Source organism: Protopterus annectens, chromosome 15.part0, assembly GCF_019279795.1.
Source record: "Protopterus annectens isolate FY-2018-M chromosome 15.part0, PAN1.0, whole genome shotgun sequence".
NCBI classification, from domain to species: Eukaryota; Metazoa; Chordata; order Ceratodontiformes; family Protopteridae; genus Protopterus; species Protopterus annectens.
Genome location: NC_056749.1, coordinates 239,769,410 through 239,795,504, shown reverse-complemented (window position 1 = coordinate 239,795,504; position 26,095 = coordinate 239,769,410). Strand labels below are relative to the sequence as shown.

The 26,095-nt window shown below is 37.4% G+C and overlaps 1 protein-coding gene across 1 annotated transcript in view; it reads left to right on the top strand.

The window, feature by feature from the left end:
* The window catches only part of KLHL4 (kelch like family member 4), a 1,295,922-nt gene that overhangs the window by 639,899 nt on the left and 629,928 nt on the right, over window positions 1-26,095 (top strand). Inside the window, exon 4 of the mRNA XM_044056990.1 lies at window positions 12,105-12,301. Coding sequence (XP_043912925.1) covers window positions 12,105-12,301 — 197 coding nt within the window. The remainder of the gene's footprint in view (window positions 1-12,104; window positions 12,302-26,095) is intronic.

The window sequence follows — 26,095 nt, the reverse complement described above, 5'->3', positions numbered from 1 at the left end:
ACTCAGTCCCATTCAGCCATAGAATAGAAACCAAGGCTCATCTTAGAAACCTTTTAGAAATGCTAACCTATACCATGCCATATTTGTAACAGAAAATCTTTGCCAACTCTCATCATACTTTCAGCACCCACAACAAAAGCATGTATGGCAGAGTGCAAACTATTAGATCTCTTGCTGTCCATATCCTTAACCAAAGAAATATATGGGGCGGCTAAGGGCAGTTACCTCTGCATAATATATTTCTGGCAGTTACAAAAAAAGTCCACAAGGTCACCAAACCGTAACTAAGAAGTAAACCAAGGTAACTTAAGAAGGCGAAGCAATAAAGCTCTTGGATGGCGCACTTCATAACACTCGAGTTTTATTTAAAGAAAACACAATAAAAAGCTACATTAACGTCAGCAGTACATTTTTGTTTCAATACTTCCTCAGATGTGAGCTGGTAAACAAAAAATCCGTCTTTATACTACTGTTCCATGTTAATTAACCTATCGACATCATGTATACAAAACCAAGTGCTTTGTTACTTAATTCATTTAAAAAAAACAGAAAATCACATGTTACTGTGCCTTTTGACAAAACTCATATCTCATTACTATGTACTAAAAGCATAATCCAAGTATAGGTGTGGGTTAAAAATATCTTCAAGATAAGGAAAATAAAATCTGTTTTATAAAAAGCATACAAAAAGATCTTAAATCCAATGTAAAATAGCAAATGCTCTAAAAAGGTTTTTAATATTGTTTTCACGATACTGCTATCTTCTAGCTCCATCTTGTGGTCAAAATCAAACAGTTGATAAAATGTGTGATAAAAAAAAAGAAATGAACATCCTCTAAACCATCTTCCTTCATACCTTAAAAAAATGTATGAAAATCATATGAAATACATAAGACATGTCTGAAATTAATACAATACATGAGAAATGTCTAGAGTTAATACCTTAAAACTTAAATATATGTTATAAAATTGATGGGGTTAAATATTTCATTAAAAAACTGTTTACAATTCATAATTATTTATGAAGTCCATCCCATTAAATTGTGTGGAACAAGGTTAAAGTTTTGCTGACCTTAATTTTAAGAGAGTAGCTATACAGATATTTTCATTGAGGCCAGGAAATTTATTGGCCTGTAAAGTTATTTGCTACAATAGCTCTCTATATTCAATTTTCTCCTCCCATAGGCCACCCCGTCCATCCATGCTCACCCTTTCAATAACAAAAAATACATATTGGACATTGAGACATTTCTGCTTGTGTTTGTATAGTGCATTTGTTTCTTTGTGAACCTGAATGTCATACATATGCTCATAAATCCTTTTCAGTTTATGTTCTGTTTTTCCCACATAAAATGCATGACATGTCTTACATAATGCCAAATACACCAAGCCTTTGGAATCACAGTTATTATAGTCCTTTCCTTCCATAACTATATTTCTACCATTTAAAAAAACACTTTCCTTATTAGCAACATAAGTACACTGGGAACAATGTCCACATTTAAATGTTCCTCTTTTAGTTTTGTCATTGAAATATCTAACATCTTGATTTGTTTCCAACATTTTTAGACTATACGAGTTCTTATATACTAACTTCAAGTTATCTTTGGAAATTCTGTCCAAATCAGTAAAAGCCATGAGCCTATTCCACTCTCTGTCTATAATTTCCCTAACTACTTTTGAACTAGCATTGTACTCTATGACTAATGCCTTATTGAAGTTTTCCTCTATTTTGTCGTGAACTATAGCATTCTCAGTTACCTCCACTCCTAGAACAGGTTTAAATTTCTCTTTCCTCCCTTTGAGCACTTCATCTTCAGTCTGTTCTAGTAGCCAATCAGGATAGCTTCTTCTTTTAAACATTTGTCTTAATGTGTTCATTTCATTAAAGAAGTCATCATCATTTGAAGACATCCTACATGATCTTATGTATTGGCCCTTGACTATATTTCTCTTATAATACATAGGGTGAGCACTATTATAATGTAGGTAGGAATTAGAGTATGTATTTTTCCTATAAACCTTTGAGTGGAACGTGCTATTTTTCTTGTAAATTTCAATATCTAAATATTGTAAATTATTCTAGCTTAACTTGAAAATAAACTCCAAAAAGTTAGTACTCTCTTTTAAAAATTTAATAAAAGGTACAATTTGTTCAACAGGTGCGACCCATAAAATACATATATCATCCAAGAATCTTTTGTATAGGGTCTAGCATTTACTGTACACTGACCCTAGAGCCACCTTTTCCTCCAACTTGGCTAACATCAAGTTGGCATATGTTGGGGTGCAAGCTGCTCTCACTGCTACGCCTTTTACCTGACGAAAGTATTCACCTTTAAAGTAAATAAAATTGTATTTTAGTACCAAGTCTATCAACTGCATAATTGTAGTACATTCATTATGACTTAAAGTGTTGTCCTCAAACACTACCTCTTCTAACAAACTTAAACCTTGTTCGTGGGGTATATTGGAAAAAGTTCCACCATGTCTATGGTCAGAAATTTTAAGTCCTTGTTCCATAAATCTTGTTTTAGACTTCTTAAGAAATCCCACGAATCCTTTAAAATATTATTTCTTGCGACCCATATTGTTTTTAATTTCTAGTCTACATACTTAGCAAGAGGCAATGTTTTTGACCCTTCAGCAGAGACAATAGGAAGAAGGGGGGGGGGGGTCTAGTCCATCCTTATGAATTTTCGGGATCCTGAACATTGTAGGAATTCGTGGCTTATCCACCTTTAGAAACCTGAAAGTTTTATGGTCTATCAATCCTTCTAACAAAGTTCTTCAAGGGCCATGTCAATACATCTATAGGCTATACTGATTTCATTTTTAGAAACACTTGAATATCTATTAGGATCCCTTAAAATCTCATTCATTTTACCTTCATACATCATGCAATACATCAAGACTATCCCCCCACCTTTGTCTGGTTTCATTATTCTTAGATTTTTGTCACACCTGAGTTCATTCAAAGTCGTGATTTCTGGCAGGTCAAGATTACTCCTGTATTTTACTTTCTTAAACCTGTTCCTAATTTCACCTTCCACTAAATTTTCAAAATTTCTTATTTGAGGGTGAAATGGAGGATTAAATAAACTTTTTCTTACCAAGTTGGTAGGTTCATGATGAGTATTCTGATTAAAAATTGTCTGAAAACTAATTTTTCTTGTAAAAAGCTTGATATCAAGCAAAGTTCTTGTAAGGTCTCCTTTTTTGAGGGGAATAAACTTGATTCCTTTGCTTAATAAATCAAAGTGTTCATTTTTTAAAACCACATGACTAAAATTATAAATACTAAAATCATCTTTAGTGAATCTAAAAGGGTTGGTGCTATCCTGAATAAAATTATTCATACCCAAGTCGGGGTGGTTGGTACTATCAATTCTTAGTACCTGCCCCTCCCCCTTCTTGTTTCTTTCCGAAAATTGTAATGTTGCTGCCTTTGATACCTACCCCTATTCTTCAGCCTTTCAGATCTTCTTAAGGGGGGCTCATCAACAAAGTCATCTAATTCCGAAGCACGTTCACCTACCCTCCCATTCTCATTTACATTTCCCTCTGTCTCTTCATCAAAATTCCTCATTTCCCAAAACCTCCCTCCTGCCTTTGGTTTGGGGTAAGCAGCATCATTTTTGTAATCATTAATGTCATCATAATTAATTATCTTGAAGATATTTTTAACCCACACCTATACTAGGATTATGCTTTTAGTACATAGTAATGAGATATGCGTTTTGTCAAAAGGCACAGTAACATGTGATTTTCTATTTTTTTTTTTAATGAATTAAGTAATGAATCACTTGGTTTTGTATGCATCATGGTGATAGGTTAATTAACATGGAACAGTAGTTTAAAGATGGATTTTTGTGTTTACCAGCTCACATCTGAGGAAGTATTGAAACGAAAACGTACTGCTGATGTTAATGTAGCTTTTTATTGTGTTTTCTTTAAATAAAACTTGGGTGTTAAGTGTGCCATCCAAGAGCTTTATTGCTTCGCCTTCCTAGGTTACCTTGGTATATTTCTAGCAGTGAAACTATGGACCCCTCTATCCTGCACCATCCAAGTAGCATCGATCCCTAAGAAATCTATTTCCTTTTAAGTCAGCTTAGACAGTGCCACCTTGCCTCCTGGAAATGAGTTAATTGTTACTCACAGAAGAAAATACTTATGCTGCAACTGTTGTGGTATGAAAAGAAAACTCCTAGCATGTTCTTTAATGCACAGCCATCAAGGCCAGAAATCCTAAAATGTATTAGAACAAGAGATGATCTCAGCCTGTAGAATATCTCATTTTCATTCACTTGTCCATCTGCACTTCCTACAGTCACGTCCCCCTTGGACCACTAAATAACCAAAAATAACCTGATCTTTTTTTGTGACCATAGAGTGACCATATTCATACCTATTTCAGGAAAATAAGAAAGCATCCACACAAAAAATGTTGAATACGTGTCCTAAGGCTTCCCCAAACTAGAGTAGGGCTCTGAATCCTGTATAGTCTGGTAAAGACATCCTGAATTCAGTCTGCAGCAGAGGTTTGGCTCAGCAACCCAATGCCTGCAGCAACCTTTGAGAAACTGATGGATCACAATTAAAATCCTAAACAAAATTATAAAGAGAGGCCCATGTAAAAAGGGTCAGTAATGTTTTTGTCAGGATGAGGTTGGTGCTGATATGATTTCACCACATCAAGAATAGCCATAACAGTTGACATTCTGACCTGTTTGCATGTCCAGGTTGAGTATCACAGCCTTCTACAGTTATTAAACTCTAGGGTGAGTAAAATATCCACTTCTGGGTAAGTATCAAAATGTAGGCCCTCCAAAAAAAGATTGGAACCAATAAATATCTATAAGGTGAGATAGAAACTGCGGTCTTGTAAGCGATGCAAAACACATTACAGCTGTATCAAAGTTATCAGAAAATGGCATTAACCCTGTCAAAGTTTCACAGTCTATATTAGTAGCTCAAACTACTTCTCATTCAAAATAGCTTTTTGTAAGATCAGACTGTCTCCTTCCTCAGTCCAGAATCTCTCAACAATGCCAATTATTCAGTCATCTCATCTGGGGAACAAGACAAACCATCATTGTCTAATGCCCTCAGATGAAACACTAGCATAGACTAACACCTCAAATCATGTAGGAACAGGAAATTCAGACTTGTGTTTCAGATGTGAGGAATATTTCAGTTGACAGGCCAGTTAAAAATGAACAAAAAGGAATATAAAAATTATGTTCAATCCATGTTTCTTATTTTTATCTAGTATTGCCTCGGTGGGTCCCTGGTATAAGTTTAAAGACTATAATTGGGATCCTTGGGATTATAAATGTGGTGCTTATTCTGAGGTTGTGGTATCTCTGAGTAACTCTCGTTCTCCCAAAATACACCAGCCTTAGAGTTTAGTGTAGATAGTTAGTAGAGGTGTGGGGAATGCAGAAAACATGCTAACGTATAAGGGGCTATTGGGCGGGAGGAAGCAAATTTTCTTACAAAATACACTAATGGTGTAAAACCAGCTTCTCTCATTTTCAGGGTATGAGACATTACAGGACTGAGCTCTGCCATTCTGATATCTGGTACTGACAGCGAACTGCATTGTAGCTCTATCCTGCCCTTTCAGAGATGTACACATGACTATATTCTTCACAATCATCCTATCCATATTATCGTCTTTAAAGAAATAAACTAACCTTTAACTCAAACTTAAATAGGTCAGCAGACTGTTCATGCATTCTTAATAGATACAAAATTGTTATTCAGACTCTTCTCACAGAATTTGTAAACTTTGTATCCAATAAATATACATTCCTTTTGATATCACATCTGCAAGTAGTTATTATCAGGAGCAGGAAACATATTACTAGATCTAGTCAAAAGCCATTAATTTAGAAATGAGTAAGTTTTATTATAGTAAAGATATTCTCAAATAGTGATTTATAACATCCATGTTTAAAGAAGAACAGAGTAAATCAATAATAATCTTTGTGCTGCTATATCAACTGTTTTAATAATTTTATTTAATTCATTATTACATTCATTACATCAGCAAAATATGGTTTGGCATGGCAAAGACATCAGTGCAAACAAAACTTGTAAATACAATTTGTCACTAAGGATCTAGACTAGTTTAGTACTCCTATCCCAAAGTTTGCCATCTGTTGTCACTGAAGGTATGCCATTACAGTACCTAATCCAAACTAGCTGGAAATTAGGTACCAAAATCTCACTTGTAACCAATATTTGAAGTACCACCCAGGAAGGTAAAAAAGCAGTCTGCGGCCAAATAATCCAAATGGAGATTTTATTACCAAAAACACATAAACACTTTAACAGATATCATCGCTTTTTAGTCCCTAGTATACAGACTTCATCAGATGCAAAATATCCCATGTTGCCCTTCATTTATACTCCTTCCAATTATTTGATTAAAAGCAAATTAAAACCAAAACTTTTTAATTAATCACATTTTAAAAGCACCCTATATTTTGTGTACTGTGTTGTACAAAAGGCATATGAACCACTTAAAAACATTGAAAAGCATTAAAAAGCCTTAAATTACATTAAAAATCACAATTGTGTGTACATATTTAACATATATTTAAAATGTGTTTGTCCAACCATCTTAAGAACAAGTGAGGTTTTGGTACCTAATTTTCAGCTTGTTTGGATTTGGTTCTTGATTTTGTTGCTGGATATGGAAGGAGAAAGCAGCATGTCGCCTAATGAAAGAGGTGGACATGAAGAAATTGGCCAAACGAGGAAGCTGATTGGTCAGCTTTCGCATTTGATTGATTTAGTCACTCCTCTTAGCCAATCCATAGTGGAGGCACTTTCAAGACCCCAGAATGGGTGGAAGCAGGAAGGTATAAATGGAATATCTTCAAAATGGAATGAAATGAATGGAAGACAGGGCATTTCTGGTCATAAAATGGCAGTTTGCAATGGGAATAACCTGGCAGCTTCAGAAAACAAATTTCAACAGACACCTGGAGTTTTAAGAGGACTGGAAAGAGAGGCTTTAAGGAATGAGAACTGGATATCTGAAATTCAACTTGGTCAGCACACTGGGACTGGTGTTTCTATTGCCAATACATGTGGAACTGACTTAAAGGATTGGCTACCTGTGAGTTTTACTTCAGTGATGAAACTTGACAAAGGTGGGGGGATTGTAATCATGGACATGTTAACATACAAAGGTAAAATGAATAACATACTAAGGGACACTAACAAGTATACTAGTGTATCTAAAAACAAAATTAATATTGCCTATAAAAAAAGTGGACTTGGTCCTAAATGATATGATAATAGAGGGGTCGATAGATCAAAATACAGTTATTTGAAAATTGACAAACCAAGAATTTCCTCAATATTCAGAATACCGAAGATTCATAAAAATGAGATAGAGCTGCTTTTAAGGACACTAGTTGCAGTTGAAGAGTCAAAAACTTCTTCTTTGGCAAAATATGTTGACATGAAGTTAAAAAAGTTATGGTTAAAGAAAGAGGTGATCCTGAGGGATTCTTGGGATTTTCTAAGGGAAATTAAAAGTGAGTTATACAACAATAATACCATATTTGTTACAATACATATAGTTTACCTATTCTCAAGTATTCCCCAAACTGAAGGAATGTGAATATTAGAAGAAATGATATTTGCAGATGATGGGCTTACACACAATGAACAACTAGTTTGTTTAAATTTAATGGGCTTAGTGTTGAGAAACAATTTTATATACTTCAAGGGGGAATTTTGCCAACAAATTCAGGGAGTAGTGATGGGTGCTGAATGTGCCCCTACATACGCCAACCTTGTATTAGCAAAACGGGAAGAAAAGTATGTAATATGGTCAAAATATTCTGCTTGTTGGTCACTTTATAGGAGGTTTTTGGATGACATATGCATCCTTTAGACAGCACCCCTACATAAGTTACAATAATTTATTACCTACTTGGGTAATACTACTAACTTTTTAGAATTTACCCACAACTTTTCCCATAAAAGATTGCAGTATTTAGATGTTGAAATATACAAGACAAACAACAATTTTAACTCCAAGATTTTTAGGAAGGCCACCTTCTCTAACTCATACCTTTATTTTGATAGTGCACACCCCTTTCATCACAAAAGGAATATTATAAAGGGGGCAATATGTGTGCGCAAGCAGGATGACCTCTGTAGAAAAAGATTTTGAGGAAGAATGTAATTTTTTACAGACGTTATTTAAGGAAAGGGGTTATCCAGTAAAGATGATTCAGGAAGTTAGGAAAGGAGTGAAAGAGGGTAGGAAGGAAAGATTTAGACCTATCCTAGGAGAACAAATAACACAAGATTACACAGAAATGAAAAAAGCCAGGAAGAAATGTTTGGTAAAGCTTTTATATTAGAATATAATGCAAGCGCTGGTTTAGCAAAGAGAATTATGCAAAATGAATCGAAAAGATTTATAGGGTTGACGGATTTAGGAGATATCCCTAAAGAAGCAGTGATAGCTGTTTACAAGAATGCAAAAAAATTTGAAATGTTTATTAGAGCAAGATGATAAACAGGGAAATATTGTTTGAAGAAAGAGACACTCAAATGTGGCCACTGTTCTCAGTGTGGCTACATTATGAATAAAGAATTCTTTTTAAAATAGTAGGGATAGATGGCTAGTAGGAAATTAATTTTCCAACTGTCATTCCTTTGGACTAGTTTACCTCGCAAGTTGTGATGAATGTGAGTCTTTTTATGTAGGGAAGACAGAACATAAATTGAAAAAAAGAATTTGCGAACGTTATTATGATATCCAAAAGAAAAAGGACAACAATGCTCTATTTAAATACTCAAAGGAATGTAAAAAGGCACGCTTTTCATTTTTTGTACTAGAAGAAGTTAAAAAAGATGTTAGAGGGTGACTATGGGAGGAAAAAACTGAGTACAGGGAACTGTAATGGCAAGTATCACTACAAGCTATTGTTTCCGATGAACTCAACGAGAACATCTCCATATCCCCCTATTAAAATTGAGAGTGGCAAAGTTGTGAGTTAAAGTGGTTTGATACAGGTATTTCTTCAAACGATGGTTACTGTATTTTTTTTTTATTTTTCACCTTCGCATAGTGAGTACAGGAAGCAATGGTAATATATAGTGGCAGACTGTTATTTCACATGGTTTGACATAAGAAAAAACAACTGTGGATTTTCGTTTCTTTTAAATAGGAAACAAATGCACGTTGTAAAACTGGTCAGTAGATGGAGCCCTCAAATAGGTCTTCATTAGATCTACATTTTTTTTTAAACGTACCAGTAAGCAAAAGTAACAATATTTATTTATTTATGTATTAAGATTCTTGGACAAACACATTTTAAATATATATTAAAATATATACACACAATTGTGATTTTTAATGCTTTTTACGTGGTTCATATGCCTTTTGTACAACACAGTACACAAAATATAGGGTGCTTTTAAATTGTTGTGATTAATTTAATGGTTTAGTTTTAATTTGCTTTTAATTGAATAATTGGAAGGAATATAAATGAAGGGCAACATGGAATATTTTGCATCTGATGAAGTTTGTATACTAGAGAGGAAAACGCGGTGATAACTGTTAAAGCGTTTATGTGTTTTTGGTAATAAAATTTCCATTTGGATTATTTGGCCACAGATTGCTTTTTTACCTTTCCTGGGTACTTCTTCAAATATTCATTACAGTACCTACTAGAAGCTGAGAACTGTTTGGTATTACTTGATGTCTCATCTTTATTTGTTATACATATTTGTGGTTCACATGCTTCCAAATGAGTGCCTACTCCTCCATTTGTAATCATTTCTTCTACATTAACGAATACGCCTCATGATTTTTAAAAAAAAGTTACTTGTTTGTGTCTGTAGATATCCCCTTAGTTAAATGAGGATTCTAGAGTGAGGAAATATGCATACACTTGCATTTTGTGTTTTTCAGAATCCATTATTTTGCGAACATATTGTTGCTTCACAGAAAGGTTCTGTTGTTCAATTCTTGGCTGTTCTCCCTGTGTTTGTGTGTGTTTTCTGTGGGTGCTCTGGTTTCCTCCCACATTCCAAAAATATTCAGTAGGTGGACTGGACACTCTAAATTGGCAATAGGTATGGGTATGTGTGAAAGTGTGTGGTATGGAAGAACAGCAGTGGCAGGGCTGGCCACCTGGCTATGGGAACCATGGCTGTAAATGATTGTCACTGCTGAAGTGACACCCCGACCCCTTGTGCAAAAATGGGAATAGGACTTGTGGATGGATGGATGGATGGATGGATGGATGGATGGATGGATGGAAGATTGTGTTTTTTTATCGTTCACCATGTCTAATTGAACAATAGAAGAAGTCCTTAATAGATTTGTTTATAGATAAAAACTGGGTGACAAAATTAGATCTTACTGATAACCAGCTATCTAGCAGAAGTTATAAAGTTGCAGTAGGAGTTACTGTATGATTTACTTTCATCAGCCAGTTGAATATTACTTTATGTATACCAGTTTACAAAACACCGTAACAGAAAACTCAGTAGTATTTTACAGTTATTAAATTAGTTATTTCTGATATCTATATTATCATTATTATATTTAATTGGAAGGTTATTGCAGAAGTAACATAATGAGATTATTTGTATCTCACATGCTGTCACTTCACTCATATTTGCATGGGCATTGCATAACTCAGTGATGCATTATATCATACAATGTTGTTACTGTTCTCTTCTTGTTATAAGATGCTTTTGGTGCTATTTAACCCTAATGTGAGAGGTTGTCAGTTATCCTACAAGGTACTGCATTCTTACGTTCACTATTCCCATATTTGTGGTATATAATCAAACTGCATTTATATCTAATAGTCCACTATGCTGTACTATTTTAACATTTTTGGAGCACCTTTCTTGTATACCCAGTTCAGAAAACTTGATACAATTGATAGCTGTATTGGACCACTGAGTTTGTTTTAATTAACCTTTCTAATTTTTGCCTTTGTTCATTCCTCTTGGTCAAAGTGTGGTTTATATTTTTTAATTGGCAGTAACTGTTAATGTACTAGACTGCAAGGCGTCCAAAGGACCAATTAATTAGCAACTTATAAATAAACCATGACTTGTATATCGTTTGGGAGAGGAAAACAAACTGTGCTTAGTCCTGTAATAAGCAACTTATAAATAATCCATGACATCTGTACATCATCTGGGAGATAAAAACAGACTAAGCCAAAGAGAACTACATTATTGAAATACACCCAGAAGGTCTGATGTCTGAATATCAACCAGATTGTGTCTTTCTGTAACTGGCATTGTTTCAACACTTTCATTCCTGCATTTTCTAGAAATGCATTTTTCCTTAACTCTCATGATATGCCATATAGCTATAAACTAGTCACTATGTATGCTTTTTAGTAAAGTAGAAGGTTGAGTATCATGATGGTCTTTTATATTATTTTTGAACAGCAGCACAAGTCAGTGAAATATACTTTAAACGTAACTCAGTGAACATGTTTAATCAGATTCTGTAGGTGTAACAATTCCCGAAAAGAAGGTCAGTCAGCTGCTAGGTAGGAAGATGCCCTGGTTCTACCAGAAGCCTAAATATTTCACTTCTTTGAATTAGACCAGCCTCAAAGCTTCATTAATTAAGTAGCAGGGCTATGTGGGCAAGTGCTGAAACACACTGTGAGTTTGATGTGGTGACCTTTTGATATTATTTTCTGAATGCATATGACAATGTAACATTTCACACGATCAGCATGATAAAGAGCCGGATTTTATTTTGTATGTGAATATGCTATATATATATATATATATATATATATATACATATATGTATGTATATAGATATATATATATATATATATATATATATATATATATATATATATATATATATATATATATATATATGTATATTATATATATATATATATATATATATATATGAATCTATTTGCATATAGTATTTGATAAAATTCTATGGAATGAAGAACTGCATAATGAAATACAATTCTGATCTGAGCAGAAGACACAACACTGTGCTCATATTTTATATCATGGGACAAATTAGCTGTATTTCTGACATTTAATATTAAATTATTTAGGTGTCCTGGAACTGAAGGAAGATACGATAGAAAGCCTACTCGCAGCAGCCTGCCTCCTGCAGCTTTCACAAGTTATAGAAGTATGCTGTAACTTCCTAATGAAGCAACTACATCCTTCCAACTGTTTGGGGATTCGATCATTTGCAGATGCTCAAGGCTGTCTGCAGCTTCTGAAAGTAGCCCACAGTTATACTATGGTAAGATGAGTACTTTCCCACAGCATACACTGAAGGGACAGGATTTGAAATAAATAGTACCTTCAGTCTTTAATTTAGTCTACAAACAAAATTCTGCATGGCTTCATAAAAATTTAGCTTATTTAATCCATAGTGATCGATATTAACCTTTCATCAGATGATACACTAACATTATTAGTTGCTTCCTAATTTCTGATTTAATATTTTTAAGAATGGGCCAGCAGTGTGTAATTTGCACCATTTACGAAATTTAAGAGGTGAATTACTTTTAATGATTGGTTGCTTTAAATAAAGTAAGTAGTAGTCATGTTTTGGTCTTATTTCAGGAAAATATGGCAATGCATCATCTACTCATTGGGGTACAATGTAACCTCCCACAACAGTGTTTCTTGTGTATTGATGAGGCAGTTAGAGTGTAATTACTTCCATTAATTGTTTTCAGCCTACTCAGGTGTTTCTCTGTTTCTCATGTCTGGTTACTATGGAGGTAATATAAATAAATAAGAGGGTATGAAAGTAAAGCTCCCCACAATGCAGGAGGAACAAGGCTTGCCATCTCTTTGAAAATGTTTATTTATTTTTATTTATTTATTTATTTATTTATTTATTTTGGAAAGTTAACTAGCTAGTTTGTAGTCAGCTGCACAAAGGCAATATGAACAGTTTAAATAATTACTAGTAATTAAGGATTGTTTTCTTGTTGAAAAAATGTGGCAGCTTTACAGGTCCTATAAAAGCTAAAATAATAAAAAGGGAAATTCTGTATTACTGATAACTTTGCCACTTGCAACACATTATACACCATGGTATGTATACTCAAAAGTATATCTTTATGTAGGAAACATGGTTGTCAACTGTTTTCCAGATTAGGAATGGTTGCATCTGAATTGTTTTTCTTGTTCTCATCTTTTCTTCATTGGAGTAAAAAAGCAGTTGTACTTCCACATGTACGTTGCATTATTAAACATACAGATATCTGAGATGTTCTTTGAGATTGTTCTTGGTAATCGACCAGTAAGATTTAGGAATTAGGAAAACATATTCAGTTATTCAGGTAGATAGACTGACCAAAAGGTAGACAAGTGGGCAGTTGACTTATAGGTCTAGTTGTACAATAATATCTATATTGTATATAATTCTACCTGCTGTTATACTTATTAAATTGGTATATTTGTTTATTTTTGTAATACAGAAGCAAAACAAAGTGTATTTTCAGTTAATTTGTTTTAAGTGCATACTGTTACACGTTAGTAAAGTAATTCCATTTTCAGGAAGTGCAACCAAGCATTATTTTGTGTGTTTGTAATCTAGCTCTCAAAGGAACACTAATCTGTGCTTTGAAAATTATTTCTGTTTTTTTTTTTTGTTTTTTTCCTGTGGTATCCCCTGCACCTGATGGTCATCACACTGATCATTGCAACTCTGCCCTTTCATATCCTACCATGATGGACCTATCAGAAGTACAGCCATCATTCAGGCAACCAAGAAAAGATTTGTTTTTGTTTTCGGCTGCTGTCCCCCATACATGACATGTTATCACATATGGAGAAATGCATGTAGTGGGTGCAGTATGAGGCTGTTATCCCCTTCTGTGATTGGGGTAGCCTTAAGGTAGACCCACCCTCCCATCATCATACATGTGGGTGTGAATGACTTGAGACGTACCTCCCTGGACTACATGAAAAGAGACATGGAGGAGTAGCCCAGGCGGGTATGACTCTAGCCATGAACAGCATCCTACTATCACCCAGAATTATACCACAATACAAGCAGAAAATGATTGATTTCAACAATTAGCTAAGTTTCTGATGTCATTCTAATGGGATCCAGTATCTGTCTACCTGGGATGACATGATTGACAGACCTCGATGCTTTGCCAGAGATGGCATGCATCTGTCACTCCTGGGATTCCAGATACTGGCCAAGGCTCTTACCACCCCTATAGTGCCTTTTTTTAGGCGGTGTTCCAAAGACCAAATTACCACCATAACAGCTACAAACAAATGCAATCTGAGGGTCATGCTGCTCAACACTAGGTCTAAATCTTAAAATGCACTTGCTCAAAGCACTCCTTAAAATGGAGAACATCGACATTTGTGCTGTAACAGAGACCTGGTTTAAGGCATCAGACAGCACTCCTGCACTACCAGGCTACAGCTCATTCCATACCTTTCAGCCCTAGAACTTGGACCGAAGTTCTAAAGGCGGTGGTGTTTCCATATTCATAAAGGATGTGCACACCTCCAGACTGGTAACCTAACATAACGCATCAGAGGCTCTTCAGGTGCAGCTAACATTGGGTAAAACAGCGATTCAGGTTGTAGCCTGTTATAGGTCCCCAGTCATGTCCCAAGACTCGCACTCCATGTTCCTAAGCACCCTGGAGAATATTAGGGTCCAACCTAACACTCTCATGCTACTCATGTACCAATACACTTGCCCAACGTTTCCTGGAATTCATTAATTCCAATACCCTGGATCAGCTCATTCTTACCCCCACTAGAGATAGCAACATCCTTGACCTGGTCATTACTAACATGGGCAACCGTTGCTCAATACCAGTAGTAAGCTCCTCCCTGGTTAGATCCGACCACAAACTAATCACCTTGGAAATCCACATTCCTCCCACCCCCCACCCCCACCCCTGCAAATGTAACCACCATGAAAGACTTCTCCAAAGCTAACTTTGGGCTCCTAAAAACAGAGGTGGCTAACTTCATGGCACCCATGCAAATGGAGAATAGTTGCATGACCGAATCATACACCAATGCACTGTATGAACACATACACAAATGCATGGATCTCTCCAGACCCAATAGAACCAAGACGCTCTCCTCCAAAAAAAAGGAAGCCAATCTGGTGGTCCCCTGCCATAAGCAAACACTGCAACAGAAGGAGGAAACTGATGCGGAATAAGGTGAAGTCCCAAGACTGGAAAAACTCCCTTATCATAGGTTGGTACTAGGCTATCGGCCCTAGGGCCTATACAGCCTCAACAAAAAGTTCAGATCCCTCACCAAATCCCCTAAAGCTAGCTATGAAAACAGAATTGCAGCAGATAGTAAAGTCAACCACAAGGCCTTTTATAGTTATGTAAAGAATCTCCACGGCAATACCCAGATTTGTTCTGAGGTACTGCACAACGGTACCTCCTATACCGAGCCAACAGGTATTGCCAATATACTGGCGGACAGATTCAGTGCCAACTTTACCCCTCTCACCCCTCCAAAGGACCAATAACAATACCAGTAGATTGTGAGGCACCCAGTATTACTGCTTCACAGGTTAGAACAGCACTGTCCAAGGCCAAGAATACAGCCTCTATGGGACCTGACAATATCCCTGGTTGTGTTCTACATGAACTACAGAGTGAACTGGCACCTTACCTGTGTGCCTTGTGCAATCACAGCCTCACCTTAGGCTTTGTCCCTACCAAATGGTGCACTGCTGTAGTCATCCCTCTCCACAAAGGAGGAGTGACTACAGACCCTGGGAACTATCACCCCATTAGCCTGACAAGTTGATATGCAAAGCTATGGAATGCATCATCATGGACCTAATAAACAAGGATATAGGGAATCTCCAAACTCTGGATCCCACACAGTTTGGTTTTGTGAAGTGTAGATCATGCCTGCTCAACTTGGTCAACTTCTTTGAGTCAATCACCAGAGCTGTGGATAAAGGCAAGGTGGTTCATATAGCATACCTTGATCTGGTCAAGGCCTTTGATACCATTCCCCACTCAGGAATCATAGAAAAACTCATTAACCTAGGCATCAACCCCTATATCTCTAGGAGAGTTGCAAACTGCCTCACAGATAGAACCCATAGTGTGAAAGTAGCTGACTCCAAGTCTGACTGCCGACCAGTCACAAGTGGAGTCCCACAGGGATCAGTCATGGATCCTCTCTTGTTTGGTATCTACTTCTCTGAAGTCCAGGCCAGTACGAAGGGACTCTGGCTGACAAAGTTCACAGATGATTGCAAGTTGGGAGCCATTATTAACTCCCCAAGTGATGTTGATGTCCTACATTAAGGCCTCACTGAGACCAACGACTGTTGTCAGAACCATGGCCTTAAGCACAATGCCAAAAAAATGTGTCACCATCCCCTTTAGGAAAACCCCAGTTCCCATGAATTACCACATTGATGGTAGTCCACTGAACAAAGAAGGCCTTATAAGAGATCTGGCAATACAGGTTGACAGCAACCTCTCTTTTGACCACCACATTGCCACTGTGGGCAGAAAATCCTTCTATGTGGCACATCTCATTACTAAGGGTTTTGCATCCAGGAAGAAAGAGGTCTCCATCTACTCTTCCCTCATTAGGCCAATCATCAGTACAGTGATGCCAGGGTAATCCTATGGGCTAGACTTGTAAAGGCTCCAGGGCCATTAGCCTAGTACACACCTATGAACCTATGACTCCTGATAGGTCCCTCGTCTCCACAAGGTACTCATTCAGGGGATATGCTTCACAACACTCTTTTCAGGAGAAGCAAGCAGGTTTTACTCCTCTCCACCAGCTTGCTCCTTCACCACCCAGGGCATTAATCAGACCCAGATTTTTTGGGGTCGTAGTCAGGGCTCCATCCTTCTACATAACCAAGCCAGCTAATTGTTCCTAAAATGTTAAAGAACGCACTATTGCAGTAAACTATGTCTTCCATAATCCAGAAGGATGTCAGGTTCCTTAAAGATGGAACAGCATACTGAGGCTTGCTACACTGAAGGCAACTCTGTCTTTACCTGGAGCAGAGCAATATGTAAGGTGAGGTGGCAGGAGTGACATACACTCAGCTGCTCTGTTGTACTAGGGAAATGGAAATTCTGTCCTGACATCCTGTACGCCATGACTGACAAATGATAATATAAGTGTTCAATATGCATGTCTAATGAGGTACCCTGCATACACATTGTAGAATGCAATCTCTCTCAGTGTATGATGTTCTGAAATGAAAGGCTAGAAAAGTCTCTGGAACCTGTGCAAGATGAATCATGGTGTGGCCATCAATGCAGCAGGCTAGGAATTGGAACAATTCACAGTATGGTGTCCATTCCGCTCCCAAACAACAACAACAACAACAACTACTCAACACAGTGATTTTTGCAGCAGTACATGGAGTATGGAGAACAGTGGTACCCAATTGACTATCAGAGCAGTTGCGATTTTATGCAAGCAAGTATAACACAAATACAACATAATTATATCTGTGCACATAAAAAGACTGAAAGGGACCACAGTACGTCAGATTTCCAGTATAGAGACTAACACAATGGAAATAACAGATGGGGAATCTAAGTTTCTCCCTGTACATATAAAATGACAAATAGCGTGTGTAAATGGAGAAGAATAGAAATGAGACTGGGTGTCCTTTTTACGAAAGTTCTTGTGCAGTACTTTTTTATGCTAGGGTGTACTTTCTGTCAGTTTACTCTTGGACTTGCAGTTATATCTTTTCTAAAGCAGTATCCATGTTAACCTCATGTAGCTATGGGACATTACTAAAAATGTGAGTTGTCTTCTGTATAGATGCATTGTACAATATGAAGGCTACGCATTGGCTGGGTGGAGGGGAGGCAGCTTCCGAAAAACAATTGCCATTTCTGGCATGTTCGTGTCAGTTTTTGCTTACTCTGTTTTTTAGGCCTGGAAACATGATAGTGCCTTAGCGCCTTATGAATGAGAAGTAGGGAATGGACTGCCAGTAAAGGCATGCATGTGTCCTTATTAGCATATTCAGCACAGGGAAAGTATACAGGTATTGAATCATGAACATCTTACTTGTATCAGTAAGCTCAGGGCAGTGCCTTGACCCAGCTGAAAACTGTTCCAGAATCTAGTTTGGTGTATGAAGGAAAAAGTATTTATCATTTGCATATTAAGGGTTGTGCAAAGTGGTTAAGGTGTTTACCTCACAGACACAAGGTACAAGGTTTGGTTCACATCTTTAGCCACTGTCTGGTTATTAGCTAGGCACATAATAGTCTGAAGACTGATTGCCTAATATTTACCCATGAACCTATAAGTATCTTGCTTCTAAAAATTAAAAATACATTCCCAGCCTAAATGCCTGAATAATGCAAAGTGTACTGATATTTGAGAATTCTTGACATCAAAGATAATGAGAATAGCCATTTTACTTAGGTTCATAGGTTCATAGGTTGGTACTAGGCTATCAGCCCTAGGGCCTATACAAGCCTAGCCATAACAATTCCCCGGCTATTTCTTCCCTTACTTTCTCTGTCATTCTACATGCAAGGGTGAATCTTCCATAAACTCAGTCTGCTAAGAAAGTGCTGTTACCCCAGACACCTGATAGTGCCCAGCTTATGCAAAATGCTGAGCTATTGAGCCTGTAGGCTGTGCAGAGCCTTGAATTCGATTGTATGGTGTTCATCCCTAGCTTTGGTCGAGCAAAATGCCTCAGTAGTCCCGCCTATGTAACAGATGATAATGCACTTCCATAGCATGCAGTCATATTATCTATTATCTATACAATCAACTTATCCCAACATATGAAACTTAAGTAAGACATGAAATAAGAAATCCCAGGCACAACGACCTCTAGGTGCAGCATCTGATAAGCAGCCATAAGTCAGTATGACAGAATGTAGTTCAGAAGCAAAGGGAGTTGAAAACAAGAGTTGAATTATTCAAACAGGCTGTGAGAAAGACAAGTCACAGTGTGAAGGATGCTGACCTCTGGTGGTGGTAAGTACCTGGTGCTTTAGACAACCAAGAATCAAGTATTTCTCAATATGGTAGATTTGGGGGGAGGGAAGAAAGTCATCAGTTTGATATTCATATTTCAGTATGTGTAAAATATACTGTCCGTGTCCCTAGCATATATGATAATTGGTTAGAGAGAGACAGTCCCCTTAATACACACACGTTCTTATTTAACGATTGGTAAATAAATGTGTGTGGGTAGTGTGTGTGCATCTTTCAATTTCTTCTAGAAACAGTTCACATGGGAGCAGTAAGGTCACCACAAAATACAAGGGTTCCAAATATTTATTGTGAAAATAAATAAAATAAACTGCCAGACAGCTTTTGATATTCCTTCATCAGGCAGATGAGAAACAGTTACAAAACACAGTTTTAAATTAAATACTCTCAACAGTATATCAGTTTAGACAATTATAGAGCAAAAGTTAAAGTGTATCAGTTAAAACAATTGAAGTAAATGACATTTTCTCTGAACCTTCAAACTTTTCTTCACCCCTATTTTTAAGAAAGGCTTTTTAAACAAAACATTTCATTGAGACACAGAATTAGTACTGAGGCTTATACGCCACAAATATTCACAAAATAAGAATTTATTAGAATATTTATCTCCCTGAGTGTTAACAGAAGAAATCACTAGAACATGAACATAAAATATGTGAATATGAATATAAAATTCAGCTTCACAATCAGCACTGCTGCTATATTCAAATAACCCTCTATATACCAAGTCTCTGTTAATATCAGAAATAGTAAACCTCTATATACTAAGCCTCTGTTAATATCAGAAATAGTAATCCTCTATATACAAAGTCTCTGTTAATATTAGAAATGGTAAACCTCTATATACAAAGTCTCTGTTAATATCAGAAATGGTAAACCTCTATATACAAAGTCTCTGTTAATATCAGAAATAGTAAACCTCTATATACTAAGCCTCTGTTAATATCAGAAATAGTAATCCTCTATATACAAAGTCTCTGTTAATATTAGAAATGGTAAACCTCTATATACAAAGTCTCTGTTAATATCAGAAATGGTAAACCTCTATATACAAAGTCTCTGTTAATATCACAAATGGAGCTGTAGTTACCCCATCAAAAATAATTTTCATAGAACTCTGTCTTTTGAAGTAAAATAAATTGAAAGAGTTCTAGGAAGGGAACAAATCTATTTTTTAAAGTTTTTTTTTACTCCTTGGGGACTGCATCCCTCACACCCACACTAAATTATATGTACCAACTCCGAGATCGCATGATACTGGGAAAAGGGTAAAACTGCCTTTCCCTGGTATTCTACAATCTTGCCAAAACAATAGATTTCATATATTCTGCCTTCAATGTGCATGTTATTTGATTACTTGAATTTAAATAACATACATTTGATGAGAATGTATTTCAACCACAATACATGGAACCTACAAATATGTTCCCTAATCCTTTGCGTATGCACTTGCACTGTTTGCCCATGGAACATTTTTTATATATTGTGCTATTAGCCATATATACAAACTTTAATATCTCACTGTCAGCATATCCGTCAAAGTAATGGTTAAAATCGGCATCAGGATGAATACAGCTGTTTGTCTCACAAATAAAATCACAGAAATTATAGGAATTATACTTAAAATTGCTACTGTTCAAACAACGGTGATGCTTGACTGTAGTATTGATAAATAGCTCCATTAAAAAAGTGACCTTCTCTTGAAAAAAAATTGGAGTTCTGCTGGCATCAGTCTTTACTTCTGAGTTACTACATAATACGTTCTACTTCCACCTAATAATTATATCTACTTCACAGGACGCAATCCCAAACATTGTCATAGAACTATTTCTGCAATATGGATTTGTTTTAACAAATTGTTTTCTTTTATAAATAAAAAATCTAGGAACATTTCAATACTTATATTATTTGCACTAGTTGTCACAGAATCATAGGATCATTGGAGGTTGCTAGGCTATTGGCCCTGAAGCCCTTATGAGCCTAGCCAAGTGTTTAGCCCATGTTTAGACAAATCAGCACCCAATGCCCCTGTCCAGCAGTGACATGGGTGGAATCCCAGGGGTATATTTTCTGTTTCCCATCCAGTTATCCAGGTTGTGCTTAAAAAGGAGTAAAGTGGTACTCTGCTTGATGTGGAGAGGGAGTCTGTTCCACAGATGGGGAAGTCTCTGGGACACAAATCTGTCCCACCAACAAGTCTTATTGATGTCACAGACCAGGTTGAGGCCGCCCGTGTGGGTTACTTGAGTGGAGCTTGACTTGTGGATATGCAGCAGTCCCATTAAGGTGGGATCTGTGATCACTTTGTATGCCAGACAGAACTTACTTCTGAGGAGTCTGTATGAAACTGAATAGAGGGATAGGGCTTTTAGCCTATCTGTGTATGGTAGATGTTTGAGGCCCTGGATTCTCCTGGTGAGGAACCTCTGTGGTCCCTCCAGCTGCAGCATGTGCTTTGCGAGGTACATGCCAAAAGGGGTGTTGTACTCAATAATGGGCCTTATAAGGGAAGAATACAGAGATGTTATGACCTCCTTGTCCCTGGATGAGATACCCTTACTTATGAGGTGGGCTATGTAGAAGGCTTTCCGTACAATGGAAGCAACATGGTGGTCAAAATCAGGTTGCTATCATCCGGGGTGCCCAAATCCCTCAAGACTGATTGAGTGCATAGGACATTGTTATTAAAGTGATAATTTGTGGGGACATCACTCTCCCCAGAGGGGATGATGATGATGCATCTTTTGGTATTCTGCTTGAGGCCATGTTTCTGGCACCAGTCATTTGTCTGAGTGAGACCCTTTTGGGGGATGTCCACATCACTAGGGGAATTGATGACAGCACCCAGCTTGCAGTCATCTGCAGACTTGGTCAGTCATAGCCCACTTGTTTTGGCCTGCACCTCAGAAAAGTATATCCCAAGTAACAGAGGCCCCAAGACTGAACCCTGGGGTATGCTGCTTGTTATGGGTCTACTGCTTAGGGTGGCTCCCCTTGTTTTGACTATGTGGGTTTTATCAGTGAGCCAGTTTGCTACCCATCTGGTAACATATGGATTGATGCCTAGTTGAGAGAGTTTAGCTATTATCTCCAAGTGGAGAATCGTGTCAAAGGCGTTGGCCAGGACAAGGTAGGTGGTATACACCGTCTTCCCTTCCCCCATGGCACTGGTGACTGCCTCAAAGAAATCAAACAAATTTAGCAGATATGACCTCTCCTTGATAAAGCCAAACTGTGTGGGATCAAGTGTTTGGAAGTTGCCAATGTCCTTGTTAATCAGATCCATGATAATCCATTCCATGGCCTTGCAGATCAGGCTAGTTAGGCTGATGGGTCTACAATTCCCCAGGTCAGTGGACACTCCACCTTTGTGTAAAGGGATGCCAGTGGCTGTCCTCCACTCAGCTGGGTCAAAACCGGTACTCAGGCTTTGGTTTAATAGGCTGCCTAATGGTGCTGCAAGTTCCATGCCTGAGTTCATGTAGGGTGTAGCCTGGGATGTTATCAGGTCCCATGGAGGCTGTATTTTTTGCCTTTGAGAGAGCAATGATGATCGGATCTCTAGATATAAGGAGAAGGGGGCAGGTACTGGGAATGTTCTGATTTACTGATGGGAGGGACAGAGGGGTGAAATTTTCACTGAATCTGTCAGTTTGCTATATTAACGGCATTTGTATATGTGATGCCCTTGACCACCAGTTCTGAAGAGATTTGGGTGCTTCCTTTGAGGTTGCGGACATATGTGAAGAAGGCCTTATGATTGTTTCTAGTAGTGTGGCCAATTTGAACTCAACCTTTGCTTTGGAGGATTTCACTAGTGCTCTTATTTGCTCATTTAGGCTAAGGGGAGATTGCTTCCAATTGGGTTACCTGTGCCTTCTTGGTCCTGGACAGCAATAGTTTTCTTTTGTTATAGAGTTTATTTATTGTAGATGTCCATCAGACAGGTGTACTCTTCCTTGCGGAGGATGATTTAGTCCTGTCGGGTATTCCTGATTCCATGCATCTATAGTGGATATGAAAAGTTTACACACCCCTATTAAAATGCCAGGTTTTTGTGATATAAAAAATGAGACCACAATAAATCATTTCAAAACTTTTCCCACCTTTAATGTGACCTATAACCTGTACAATTCAATTGAAAAACAAATTGTTAGGGGGAAAAAATATAAAAAAATAAAAAAAACATACAATAAGCTGATTGCATAAGTATGCACTCCCTTAAATTAATACTTTGTTGAAGCACCTTTTGATTTAATTACAGCATTCAGTCTTCTTGGGTACACACCTGCCATCAATTAAAGAGACACTGATTAATCCCAAATAAAGTTTAGCTGTCCTAGTAGGATTTTACTGACATTTACTCACTTGCCTGCTACAGCAAAGGCCGTGGTTCGCAGAGAGCTTACAAAGCATCAAAGGGATCTCATTGTTGAACGGTATCAGTCAGGAGAAGGGTACAAAAAATTTCCACAGCATTGGATATACCATGGAACACAGTGAAGACAGTCCTCAAAAAGTGTAGAAAATATGGGACAACAATGATATTGCAGAGAACTGGATATCCCTCCAAAATGATAAAAAGACGAGATGAAAACTGGTCAAGGAGGCTGCCAAGTGATGTACAGCAACACTGAAGGAGCTGCAGGAATTTCTGGAAAGTACTGGTTGTGTACTACAAGTGACAGCAATCTCCAGTATTCTCCATATGTCTGGACTATGGGGTAGGGTTGCAAGACAGAAGCCTTTTCTTACACAGAATAACATCCAGGCCCAGCTAAAATTTGCAAAACAATACGTCAATTCTCCCAAAAGTATGTGGGAAAATGTGTTATGATCTGATGAGAACAAGGTTGAACTTTTTGCCCACAATTCCAAAAGGTACATTTGGTGCAAAAATAACACTTTACATCACCAAAAGAACACCATCCCCATGGTGAACCATGGTGGTGGCAGTATCATGCTTTGGGGTTGCTTTTCTTCAGCTGGAACTGGGGCTTTAGTCAAGGTAGAGGGAATTATGAACAGTTCCAAATACCAGTCACCTTTAGCCCAAAACCTTCAGGTGTCTGCTAGAAAGATGACGATGAAGATGAATTTCACCTTTTAACATGACAGTGACCCCAAGCATACATACAAATCAACAAAAGAATGTCTTCACCATAAGAAAATTAAAGTTTTGGAATGGCCCAGCCAGATCCCAGACCTAAATCCAATAGAAAATCTGTGGGGTGACCTGTAGAGGGCTGTGCACAAGACATGCCCTCACAATATGACAGATTTGGAGCACTTTTGCAAGGAAGAGTGGGAAAATATTGCCAAGTCAAGATGTGCCATGCTGTTAGACTCCTACCCAAGAAGACTGAATGCTGTAATTAAATCAAAAGGTGCTTCAACAAAGTATTAGTTTAAGGGTGTGCACACTTAAGCAAGCAGCTTATTGTACATTTTTTATATTTTTCCCCAACCAGATTTGTTTGTTTTTCAATTGAATTGTACAGGTTATAGGTCACATTAAAGGTGGGAAAAGTTTTGAAATGATTTATTGTGGTCTCATTTTTTTATATAACAAAAACCTGGCATTTTAACAGGGGTGTGTAAACTTTTTGTATCCACTGTATATAAATGCTCGTATAGTGCTTTGGTGTAGTTTTGGATACTGGTGCCAGTTCCTACAGAGGGGGAGGGGGCTGTGAAGCTGTTTATACCATCCCTCAGGAGGCTGTAATCAGTTTTGGAGAAGTTTTTATGTCTGATCCTAGCTAGAGCGGGGGGGTTGGGAGAGATGGTGACTTCGAAAGTGACCGCTTTGTGGTCGGATCTTACCAGGGAGGATGGTAATATAGGGATGCTGCAGTGGTTACTCATGTTGGTTAATACCAAGTCTAAGATATTATCACCCCTGTGGAGGTATCTACTAGCTGTTTCAAGACATTTGCATTGACAAAATTAAGGAATCTCTGGGCATTTGTGTTCTGGCATGAGTAGTTCTTCCAGTCTATGTTTAGGAAGTTATAGTAACCCAGGGTCAGGGTAAAGGGTTGAATCTTGATAGATTTGAACAGGTCCAAATAGGCGGATTGGGCATCTTGAGTCAGATTTGGGGGCTTGTAGCTAGCTATGATTTGAATAGGGTCTTGTCAATGGTTAACTGCACCTGGAGTGTCTGCTGTGGGTCATATTGTTTGACCATCCTGGAGGTGTGTATGTCTTTAATGTGTATTGAAACTCCACTGCCTTTGGCTTTACTGCCCACTGCTTGGGGTCTGAATGTATGATAGGATGAGTAACCAGATAAGGCTGGGGTTCTCTCCGCAGCTTTGAACCAGGTTTCTGTGACTGCACGGATGTCAGCATTTCCCGGGGTTATAAATGCTTGCAATGAGTGCAGTTTCATGTTTAGTCTCCTAGCATTTAGCAGCATGATCTTTAATTTGTGTTTTGCTGAAATTTTTATGTTGGTAGTTTTAATCTCATCACATTTCCTATTAGAAGCAGTCATTGAACTGATTTCATTGTTTACCAGCTGCCCAGTATACTGACTACTGTCATTGTTAACAAACCATATGTCAGCACCACAATGACCAATAGAATCATCACTGTGATACTCCACTGACAAAAAAGTATATAATATGCACACCTTTCTTTCACTATAAATCCTTTGTAAATATTTGTGTAAAATAGCTGATAAATAACCCAATCCAAAAGCCTGAATGTGAGTAATATTACGATTGTGTGTTCAGAGGAATTTGCAGCTGCAGGAGTACAAGAAGCAGATCACTAATACGTTGCTTGGAAATTTGCCTGAATATGATATTTATATTTCTCAGCATCACTTTCTTGGATACAGATCACTAATATGTTGCTTGGAACTTTGCCTGAATATGATATTTATATTTCTCAGCATCACTTTCTTGTATACAGATCACTAGTATGTTGCTTGGAACTTTGCCTGAATATATTTATATTTCTCAGCATCACTTTCTTGGATATAGGTTCATAGGTAAGGACTAGGCTAGCTGACCATGTGGGTTATTTGAAACCTAGCCAATTTCCCCTC